Here is an 11,948-nt window from a genome sequence, read left to right as displayed (position 1 = left end):
TGGGGTAGGAGAGGGCAGTGGGCATGTTGGCATTCCACGCTGCAAGCCACCTCCCACAGGGATCCCTGGCGTGCAAAGTGGACCGGCATCCTCCTCGGAGAATTGCAGGGTCAGGCTCCTCATCGTTAGGCAAGCTGCTAGCTTCGCCTGGGAAGACCTTTTGCAGCTCAAAGCAAGAGAAAGTAGATCTCAGGTCAGATTAGGTGAATAATGTCCTGGATCAGCAATATTTCATTGTCCTATGAAGCACAGGATTGTGGTTTGCTAATTTTACACAGGTAGTAGTAGTGATTTTACTAGGAATTTGTTTGTACAGTATGAACAGGAGGGGAGAACCCTTCATTCAGCTTTTCCTGGAAGATAGTCTCAGCTGATCCATAATATTTTTGATGCCGTAGAGAAGTAAAGGAGACCTTTTCTATGATATAAGTTGTATATTAGACCATAGATTTTTTACACTAAGTATGGACTTCTCGACAAGATTCAGTCATTAATGTTTCCAACCCAACATTTGATCATCTTTCTTCCTGGTTTAAATAATTAACCATGAAGTATTTGACAGAAAAAATTAACTGTAAATTGGAACTAAGGTCTCTGATTTATTTTCCCCTCATCAACAGAGTTTCATATGCTGGAAATTATTAATGATGTTACATCTGACCAATTTTTCAGCATCTGCTCTGACATTCTTAAAATTACAGTGATACTCTCTTCAGGGAAAGAATAATACGTATTTTCCGCAAACTAGCAATCCCTTCAGGTTCTCTTGCTTTTTCTTCCCGTGCAGTGCTGTAGTTGTCGGCCAGTGAGGAGCTGCCGGCAGGTGAACTGACATTGTAAATGTCAGAGGTCAGCCCCCGTGTAGGAAAGAAAGAGGCTGTCAAGAAAACAAGTTAACCTTTTTTTATGGAGACCCTCTGATTATATCTTTGTTGAGAACAACATAGTCTTATGGCTGGTCTGTTCCTGCTTGGAGAATGGAAATAAAAAAGGAAACCTGAAAAGGTTATACTTCTGGCAAAAATACTTACTACTGGTTGCCCAAAAGGGAGGAGAGCGGCGGGTTTTTCAGTCTCACTCCTAGATGTAGAGAAAGATTGTATCCTGATGGTTTATCGGTGTACGTCTTCTAATTCTACTTGAGTCAGACAAACTGAAGCCCTCAGCATATTCTATAAGCCAAGAGGTGTCGCCAAATGACAGCAGTAATCAAGCACATTTTCTGTGTCCTTTCACTGGAAGTGCTCTGCAGTGTTACAGCCGGGTGTTCAAAAGTAGAAGTTCGGTAGCTTTGAAGGTTTTATATCACTGTTTTTAATACTCCAAAACAAAAGAATACAGCTGTAGATTCCAGTTTGTCATTCTTTTCTTTTTCCTTTTTTTAAATTGAAGGCTGGAATTCCTTTACAAAAGATTAACTTCAGTGTCTGAACTAAATTTCAGAACTTACGGCCGTGATAAGCCTTTTTCTTTTTAAAGGGGCTTACATCGAGTTTTACTTTAAATAGAAATTGCCCATTCATGGCATTAGCAGATTTATTTATAAAAAGAGTCATGTTTCTAATTTTTTAATGGAAATTAGACTGGAAAATTTATCTTGGGAGAGTTCTCCTATTTAAAAAAAAAAAGCTTTTAAAAAAAATCACTGCTGGAAAGGCGAGGGTGACATTTTTGGTCAAGAACAGAGTGCTTCATCGGTGAAAAATGACTAAAAATGAGTCACTTTGCAAACAAGGGTTGAGACCTCAGCCCTTGAGAGACGGTCCCTGCAGTCTGTGTATTCCTGCTCCACTCACCCGAACACAAACCTGCGCTGCCCTCTGTCAAACCTTGGTGGCGAGCATTGCTTCCACTGGAGTTGGAGGAGTGCAGCTGGAGCAGGGACTGTAGTGGGGAGCAATTAGCCGAGCAGCAATTTCACAGTGAGGTGTTGGATTAGCAAAATACAAGCAGCCTTTAGAACTGATGGGATGTTGAGCTTTTTTTATTATTGTTTGGAAGTATTTTATGCACAATTATTTGAAAGTACTCAGTAAGGTTCCAGATTTTGTTTGTTGTTTGCTGCATGTGATTTGACTGCCTGCCCAGTGCTTGCAGAACAGCTTTGCACAAGAGATGAGCTACTTACCCTATAAAACTTGCAGCTGGAGCAACTAGATTTAAATCGCAGCAGTAGGGGTCAGCTGTCTTCTTGGTCTCTGACTTGTTTATTCTTCCATGAAAACTGAACTCACATTTTTAATATTGCATTTGTATTCCACTTGAGATACTGGTTTTGCTGTACTTTCCATTAAGTGAATTTACATAAAGATGCTGTAAATATTGTACAGCCCCAGGGTAGGATCGCATATCACACAGAGCTCATACTACCTGTTCCCCAGTTTTCTTCATTGATCGCACTGACTTGACTTGAGAAGGAGGATGTAATTCGGGGAAGAGCAAGGATAGTCCACGCAAATGTGCTCCAAGTCTTGCAGCTCTAAGAGCAAAATGAGCGTTTGGTTTCGATGACGTGTGGCTACACTGCCATCTAGCGATACGCAGAGTCGACATCTGCTTGTTTTCTTTCCTAAAGATCAGCATCTTCATGACACATTTGTCTAATTACGGAAATGACCGCCTGGGCTTGTACACCTTTGTGAATCTGGCCAACTTTGTTCATACCTGGACTAACCTGAAACTACACACTCTGCCTCCGGTTCAGCTGGCTCACAAGTACTTTGAACTATTCCCTGAGCAAAAGGACCCTCTCTGGCAGGTAGGCACCTTCCTGATGAAGAGATCAGGAAAAAATTGTCTTGATGTGGTTTTTGTGAATTTGTGTGTTTCAGTTTCTCATAAAGAAAAACCGCAGTACTTTTAGATGTACTAATTCGTTCCATAAAGCAGCTTACCAAAGCTTCACTGTACATGAGAGTTTTCCCTGTTGCTTAAATCTCCATAGGAAGGTTGTGAAATTAACGTGTATTTAAATGTGTAACTAAAAATATCTTTAATTCATTTTATTGGTGACTTCACTTGCTTTTAGAAACATGGGAAGTGCAGGAAAGGCATGTCATTTCTCTTCTCCTTTTGGAACTAACAGGAATGAAGCATTTACAGATGCGTATGAGTATTTTAACAATCGGCTACTAAAGAAATGAACTTTTCTCCAAGTGTGTGAGAGGAAGAGGGCATACAAAAAGAAAAGAGCATTAAGACCATGGCTACCTTAATGCTAAAATTTATTAGCCAAGTAGAAATAAGTTAGAAAGATACTGACAAATGGCTGCGAATTGCCCAAGCGAGAAGTTTACCAGCACTTAATACACTGACGTTACCAACTCTGCTGCTTGATTATCCCACTCTTCTAAGTGAGCAAATAGAAAATACCAGGAATGTTGGAGACCGGCTGAGGCTGAAGCCTGCAGTGACCTTGCAGTCGACACATCTTCAGCCCACCACCCAACAGCAAGAGCAGAGTCCCTAAAAAGAAACTGCTGCACCAAGCAGGGGACACTGTCACGTTCTTTTTGCGCGTGCTCGGCAGACTGATTCAATGGAATGTCTGAGTGCCGTAGGCACATGTGTCCCTACAGCGATAATATGTGTCTCAAATAGCATCCTGTTGAGGCGGCTTGGTAGGAACATTCTAAGATGCAAACTATTAAACCAAACATGGAAATAGATTTCATTTTGCTTACTTAGCATCGGATACTGAATTGCCAAGTTAGACTCTGAGACTGCAAATTTGGACTTACATACACATCTTGAAATTCATGGTGTTAGTGAATAAAACACTGAACTAGGGGGGGAAATGTCAAGAATTTTGCATAAGGTTAAGAGACAATGAATTCTAAAAGTTCTTTTCCATTTGAAAAATGGAAATTAGCCTGTAGCCAAAGGACTCAAAAAGTTAGAACTACTTAGAAAAGACATGAACGAAGGATATTTGTACATTGGTGAAAAATTGGTAGTTTGTAGAAACGTTATTTAAGAACTTTCTCAGATGTGATTACCAATGAAATTACTAGTTATTCTTCTCTGTTTTAGAACCCCTGTGATGACAAACGGCACAGAGATATCTGGTCTAAAGAAAAAACATGTGATCGATTACCAAAATTCTTGGTTGTAGGACCCCAGAAAACTGGTGAGATTTTATCGTATTTCAACAGGACAGGCTATATGTAAATTCAAAAAATGATACTCGCTTTTTGCTCAGACTGCTGTGGAGAGATCTCGATTATCTAATAGCATTTTTTTATTTTCAGAGACCATCCAAATATAGTTTAATAAAGTAAGTTACAACAACAGCCAGTGCAAATATTGAGAATGCAGGGTTCAGGGGGGTGTCAGATTTTTTTGGCTTTATGTGAAAATGAGTAACACTTTGATAAAAGGATCAACAAGATAGACAAGATCTTGTCAAAGCAGAAGGAGGAAAGGACAGACTTTTTTCAAATGGTGTAGGTACTTCATTGCAAGTTTTTGTCTGCCCTGCAAGTGTCTTGTCCATAGAAACTTGTTATTTCATGGTATTTATTTCAAGTCAAGAAATTCCTAATGGACAGTTTGAATTGCAAGGTTGCAGTAGTTTATAAATTAACTTAATGGTTAATTTTCTTCTCTGTAATCAGAAAATTGTGTATATGCTTCCTTTCATCTTCAGCAATCCCCAGTAGCTATGGAGTGCCAGATTTTCTAATGATTTTTGTGAGAGTCTCATAAAAAACCCAATAATTATTTTTAAAACACAATTATTAAAAGTGTGAAAAACAGATTTCAGCATTGGCAGTCCAGTTTCTGTGTTAACTATTTACAGGTCTTTAAATATCCTCAGTTTAAAAGCACAGCAAGCACAGATTCTTACATGACATAAATCAGTGTTGTTGCTCACTGAAATGAAATGGAATAAAGCTGGTTTACTGCATCTGCGGGTATGACCCCCCAAAAATGCATGTGTATGTATTTTTGTTTTAATCTTGGTCTTTTATCCTATTTGCAGGTACCACAGCCTTGTATTTGTTCCTGATCATGCATCCTTCCATCATTAGTAACTCCCCCAGCCCAAAAACCTTTGAGGAGGTACAGTTCTTTAATAGAAATAACTACCACAGGGGGATTGATTGGTAAGATGGGTTATTAGTATAAATATAAAAGTTTATGTATTGTGAACAATACAGAAATGACATTAGCGTTGGTAATGGAAACTGATTATATATAGTGTGAGATAAAAAAGTAACCTTCGGTGACCTTCTAAAATGCTGAATAAATGCAAGTGAATAACAACCTTGCTACAGAAGTTCATAAATGCACTCACTTTTATGAGGCTTTCTAGTAAATATCCATATGTTAATATATGCAGAACAAAACCAAAATATGTATTTCTCCTTACACGTGCCTTTGAAGTCGGGACAGTGATGATTGTTAGTTGGATATATGGGAGCAAAACTTATGTTCCTGCTGGAAACCTCATTTCTTAAGAGAGAAGGTGGTAATATCAGGAAGAGGCATTTTTTCCTTTAAATTGGATTTAGAAACAGCAATGAGGTAAAAGGGGGACAGGGAAAGCCTCTCAAAATGTTTTTCAAAGATCAGGTAATTTGAAAATATTAGTGTCTCTGTAGGGTTAGCAAGCGGTGCTAAAAAAGAGAATGTGTCACTGCTGCCGTGTTCACTGTGGCTGCCAGGAATCACCAGACACAGCTACACCCAGAAGGTCATTCTTGATTTCTCTTGCTTTCAGAAAGTGCTGCAGCATAAAGCACTACAAGATGAAAAGCAGTAACGTGCCATAGTGGATGGGGAGCACAGTAAAAGATTATTGATATTTTATCTTGTTTGTTTGTCCTTCCCCCCCCACCCCAGTTCAAGGGGAAATTGACTTTGTATTCATCCATAAAATTATCAGGGTGAACACTTACATGATTCTAGTGCAGATACGTCAATATCCAATTTCTTTTTTAGTTAGTTTTACAGTTATAATTGTTGCAGCAGGTTCTCACTACAGAGTGTGGTGAGTCAGCGGGTTATTACCGATAGAGGGATGCCAGTGGAATCACTGGAAATTCCAAAGCTGGCTCCTTGCCGTTCAGACTTTGGAAGTCACTGAGATGACATGCAAGGGAGGCATAGTGAGTCCACACCGATGGAGACAGCCTGAGTACAGAGAGCCAGTGTGTCCACAAAATCAACATTTGCATGTTACTAGAAGACCGCTTTGCCGTGTCTCTCATTCCTCCTACTGTATCCACTTCCCTGATAAAACTGGTCTGCTAAACATGGGCGAAATTACCTTCACCGTAACACAGAGTAAATGCACTTCTGATACAGAATCTTGATCTTACGGTATTGCTCTGTAACTGAAAGCAGCAAAAGGCCAAATTTGGAAAATTAGTTCTCTGCTTTTGACTTTGATAGTAGTTTGTTTTGGCTGGAAAGTGATATTTCACTAATTTTAAGAAAATACGTGAATATCGTAACATTTTCATCCAGTTGTCAAAAAATAGCTGCAATGTCTAGTTATTTGTAGTGAGAAGGAGCAAGCTAGTACTAAGTAAAAGATGATCAAAAATATAATGTAAGCTTCTATTTGCTCTTATTTGGCAGTTGTCAACCTCTGTGTGGCTTTGAAGTAATTCTGAGTTCGATGTTGCTTTCCTAGGTACATGGATTTCTTCCCCACTCCTTCTAATGTCACCACTGACTTCCTCTTTGAGAAAAGTGCCAACTATTTCCATTCTGAGGAAGCCCCTAAGCGAGCTGCTTCCCTCATCCCCAAGGCCAAGATCATCACCATCCTCATCGACCCATCTGATCGGGCGTATTCCTGGTACCAGGTACGCACTTTGGAGAACACAGGCCGGCACAAGTCAGGGTTTCCTCCTTGAATCCTCTCTGTATATCCTTTCCGTGTAAAGCCTGTGGATAATACAGGCTTTTGTTTGTCAGTCAGTGCACTGCATATGATTACCCACGGGCAGGTATCTGTCAATGTAAACCTGAAAAGCTGTCAATAGCAGGAAGCACCTTTTCAAAAGGCTGCCTGTAATATAAGCGTGTAAACATTCTTACTTGCTCAATTAGTTTAATGTAATCGGCACGTACAAAAATTCATTTATAAACACAGTTATCCAGTTCATGCTCAAAATACAAGATAAAGAAATTCTGGTCAGTAAGGCCAGGTCAGTAAGACCAGCCGGTTTTGTCTAATTTCCCCAGCTTTTGTGGTCTGTAAAGTTCCAACAGTGTAACTTCTTTTACAGCACCAGCGATCGCATGAAGATCCTGCAGCTCTAAAATTCAGCTTCTATCAGGTGATCACAGCTGGACCTCGAGCCCCATTTGAGCTTAGAGCTCTCCAGAAGAGATGCCTGGCGCCTGGATGGTATGCTACCCATATTGAAAGATGGCTAACTTACTTCCCACCTTACCAGGTGAATGACTGTCACTTGACACCCTAATTTAATATTCATCCTAGAGATGGCCTCTGTAAAAGTCTTTTACTGATCCTCAGGGATATCCTAGATGTACGAGAGCACATTTTAAGACATTGATGGCGATTGTTCATAGCTATGTTCTAAGTAGTTGGTTGACATTGCTAGGGATGTCATGTCTTAGCACCTCACAGCTGAGAGCTGCTTCTGCAAAACAAAGCAAGGAATAATCTGGAAGCTCAAGAAATGTCACTGCTGCTCCTTGACTGCCTTTGTACCCTGAACTGCCTTTAACTTGCATCTGGTATTCCTTTGCTCATACTTTCATTGCTGTACGTCTGGCGCTTTGTTAGTAATGTTGAGGAAAAGAGAATCAGGCATGCAGTGCTTTGTGGTCTCTTTAATATCAGAAGGTCCATCAGGATTCCCAAAAGAAAAACTGAAGGAAAATAAAGGGAAGCTGCTCGATAATATTTCCGTCTGCTCTGAGTGGTAGCAAGTATCAACATTAAGGGATGTCAGCTGGCATACTGCCTTCCCTGCATGTGTCATGAAGAGTCTTGGAGTCTGAACACTTTGGGGTCCATCTAAAAAGGGGCTTACCACATGGAGATGGTTGTGATCTAGTGGTTTTGTAACACCTTAACATTTAAATGCATCGGTGTCTTCACCTGCTTATTGCTCCTTTCATGCAGTAGTCTCCCACTGTGTCAACCTCCTTGGGCTGTGATTGTAGTAGTAAATAAATCTGTACTTGGGCAAGAGTTCACACACTTCTGGCACAGCTGGGACCCATAGCACAAAGCATCTTGCCAAGCAGTTCCAGAGCACAGTTAGAAAGATAACAAGGACTGTTAGCATCAGGGAGCGAGGACACAACCAATTTGGTTTTGCAGGTGAGAGAGTTTAGCAATATGGGTCCAAGTCATATTGTCCCCTTTGGCCTCAAGACCAGAGGGCTGTCTCTGATTTGGTTTAGTTAGCAATACAAATAGAGCGTTTCTGAACATCAGCATGCTTGGCACCTCAGGCATCACCAGTTTTTTAGGTGAATTCATGTTTTGCCTAGCATGACTTTTCTGTAACTGTCACAGCACTGCATCTCTGTTGCACACTTGTTTTTGAAAATTCCTCACATTGCTGCCCATAACAGTGCATCCGCCTATCAGAGCCTCTGCTGGGACTCATTCACGCACTGGAACAGCCTGGCGTGTTGGTGTTCCGAATCATCTGTGTTTGGTATTTATCACTGATCCTGAATCCTCGATACATTCTTTAAGACCAGTTTCTCTGTGGAGGTTTGAGCCTCAAAGTGTGTGTGTTTATGGACCCATGAGTTTCAGTACAAGCGGCACATAAGCAACCTGAAAATCGGATCTCCCTGCAAGCTTCTGTTGGCATGTAACGTACAGATCATGAGCCTCCTTCTGGCTTTGTGTGAGATCAAACCTCAAAACATCCTAAGCACTGAACATCATGTGATATACAAGACCAGGCAGACAACATCACATGATTAGTATCTCCTTGGTAGATTTATTTCTGGAATAGATTTTTCTGGTATCAGCAGTGCATCTGGCACGAGTCCCTACCCAACATTTAAAGATGACTTCAGCTGAGGGAGGTTGGCTGCAATCTGAACCTTCTGTTTATCCAGGACTCACTTAGCTGAAACAAGTTGGCTGGAGTCTGCACCTTCTGTTTTCCCAGAGTGTGCCAAGGAAGCTCTGATGCATCTAGTTGGTGTGCTCTCCACATACTCTCTTTTGGGCCAGCCTTGCAGACTTCCTGAGATGCGCAATACTGTAATATCGTGATACTTGAATTTCTCTACGTTATGTTTGCATTAGCTTTTCTCCAAAAGTAGCTCGTGAATATTGAACAATATGCATTGTCAGATTTTACATCCCACAGTGACAGCAAAGAATCAGCCCTGGTAGCCTTATGTTTTCTCTGTAAAAGTACTAGGAATTAACCTGCATTGCAGAAGCAACGCTCTGCAGTCAGCCATGTCCAAACCAGTTAGCAAGGAACTGCTGAAGCATAGGACAGTTAAATAATGCAGACCTAAAATCAGCTCAGCTTTAAAGTACAGCCTTAACTACAAAATGAGATCCTTCCTTCACCAAAAGAGCACTCGCCCAGACTAGCTTAGACTATCTGTAATTTTTAGTGCTGTATAAATTTGGGGGTCTCAACACGTGTGACGGAATTGAAGTCTTAATGTCGACTGTGAAGTCAGCAAGGCATACAGCACGTGGTAGAAGTAGCAACAGGAATAGGTAAGGTTCTGCTTTCCATTAGAACAGTACTAAGAGCACACTTGTCTTACACGGGAAGAATTTGCAAATCTCAGAGTGCTTAAGCCTGTAGCAGCACTTAAGGCCTGTTTTCAAAGCTTATGTCTTAGGAAAGCAGTGAATTAATTTTTAGACTCAGACTGTAAACGTACATCTGACTGCAAAAGCTGAGTGAGCTCCTGCTTTCTGAACAGCCTGATACAGCCTGATACTAAGCCACGTCTAACTCTACGTGCTATATATGGATAATTCTTAAAGACCGGTGCTTCGAAAGAAGAGACATTTTCTCTCTTTTGATTATGCTCTGAAACCTCATAGTCTTGCAAACCTCTAAACCTGAAGTCCTGGAAGGAATTAATTTGATTTTAGTCTCTCTGCTTGCATGGAAATATAAAAACAAGCTTCAGTACTGCTTGCAGAAGGAGATTGTTGAACGATCTGCAAATCTATTTCCCCTCTCCTTTTCATCACTAAAGCCTAAAGAAACAGTAGAGGTGTTTCCGTGACAGGAGATGAATGCTTGACTGATCCAGCTGAGACCTTGCTTCTCCTCCCACAATTACAAAGACCCAAACTTGCTGCAGGGTTTGGGCACGGCACCACATTTGATAAAATTCGCAGGTGGTGTCTGTTTCTCTGAAGACTGGCCTCCAGGTAAAGGTGGCCCTGTCTGAAGTAGCCTACTGTGAGCGTGTATATGGTCAAGCACTTGGAAAGAAGAAATGACCCACCGGTGCCTGCTTTCTTGGAGACGTGTTGCACATTCTTTATCTGTCTACAGCTCTGCTTTAAGGTCCTTGTAGAATCTGCCTTTGTTTATATTGTCAAAGAAGTTTTTTCCTGCCTTTACGTATTGTTTTAGGGGTTTAGAAGTGGGGCATTTCACCGAGCATCTACCTAGTGGTTTCTGTCTCTCTGGTCATTTCCAGTGACAAGCGTTTCAACGTTACTGTAATGTATGTATGTATGTATATGTTTGTCTCTGTGAGAATTATAGATTATTTCTCTACACATTAATATCTTTTTTCCTTGGCTAGGCAAATCTCACTCAATTTCCCGACAATATTTCTGGTCTTTCAAGATCCTTCACTGCTATTTCTCTGTTGCCACAACAGCTTCCAATTTAGTATCATTTCAGATTAAATTAACATGCCATTTACTCTGCTCCCAGGTCATTAATGACGGTGACAATTAAAACAGGACCAATTATTATTCTCGGGAGCAGTACTCTCCATGAGTTTGACAGAGGTGGAAGTTTCAGTTTGAAGCTTGAAATAATGAATTTTAAATTAATCTTCCATTTATTTTATTTGTTGCAGTTGCTAATTATTGATGGACAACAGCTGAGAACTGACCCATCTACTGTAATGGATGAAGTACAGAAATTTCTGGGAGTCTCTCCTCATTATAATTACTCTGAAGCCCTAACGTGAGTTACTTTAATCATCATTTTCACATGTTCCTGCATTCCTAAAATACCAGTTAGTCTGTAAGTAATTCACTGCAAAATAAAGCCTCTCATGCTTGTCCTTTGAGCTGTCAGTGGGATGTGTTCTCCAGTGTCGGCAAAGAACACAATCCAGGGTTAGCTTTGCTGTCATTCAGCCACTCACTGTGGATCTTGACTGTCACAGAATTAGACCTCTGACAAATGGACAAAGTAAATATTGCCTTGTGAGAATTGCATATGAATTTTGGAAGAAGGAAAAGGAATTTTATTTCCACTACTGGAACATGGAATGCTGACATGCATAAACAGAAAGGAAAGAGAATTAGTTTCTCTATTTTTTATGTTAGCTGCAAGACAGATTCAGCAGCATCAGTCAGGAATGTAACATCCACTCCGTACCTCAAAAATAATAATCCTTTGGGTTCTGACATTTTTATTTGGTTGCCCTTAAAGTAAGACCGATAACTGCAGGTCTTCAATCTAAATTTGGGAGATGCCCCCTCCTTGCAGTATCTCACAGCTTTTACATTGCAAAATACTTGTTTCAGGTTCGATTCACACAAAGGTTTCTGGTGTCAGCTCCTGGAAGAAGGAAAAACAAAGTGTCTTGGAAAGAGCAAAGGTAGAAAATACCCCCCTATGGATTCTGAGGTAAACCATTATGCTCATTGGCATTTTACAGGTATTCGGTTGCCACACATGGGACAGCACACAGGCAAAATCGTAAGAAGGGAGAGAAGACAAAAATAAGTAGACGTTCATTATGTGAATACCTTTACCTACAAA

General features: G+C 40.5%; 1 protein-coding gene across 1 annotated transcript in view; it reads left to right on the top strand.

The window, feature by feature from the left end:
* The window catches only part of NDST3 (N-deacetylase/N-sulfotransferase (heparan glucosaminyl) 3), a 55,393-nt gene that overhangs the window by 42,199 nt on the left and 1,246 nt on the right, over positions 1-11,948 (top strand). Inside the window, exons 6-12 of the mRNA XM_010134268.1 lie at positions 2,576-2,758; positions 4,033-4,129; positions 4,985-5,108; positions 6,644-6,818; positions 7,245-7,415; positions 11,032-11,141; positions 11,711-11,813. Coding sequence (XP_010132570.1) covers positions 2,576-2,758; positions 4,033-4,129; positions 4,985-5,108; positions 6,644-6,818; positions 7,245-7,415; positions 11,032-11,141; positions 11,711-11,813 — 963 coding nt within the window. The remainder of the gene's footprint in view (positions 1-2,575; positions 2,759-4,032; positions 4,130-4,984; positions 5,109-6,643; positions 6,819-7,244; positions 7,416-11,031; positions 11,142-11,710; positions 11,814-11,948) is intronic.

This window comes from Buceros rhinoceros, unplaced genomic scaffold, assembly GCF_000710305.1.
Source record: "Buceros rhinoceros silvestris isolate BGI_N320 unplaced genomic scaffold, ASM71030v1 scaffold23074, whole genome shotgun sequence".
In the NCBI taxonomy this organism is placed as follows: Eukaryota; Metazoa; Chordata; class Aves; order Bucerotiformes; family Bucerotidae; genus Buceros; species Buceros rhinoceros.
The sequence above is the reverse complement of the archived record's forward strand: the minus strand, read 5'-3'. Positions and strand labels throughout refer to the sequence as shown.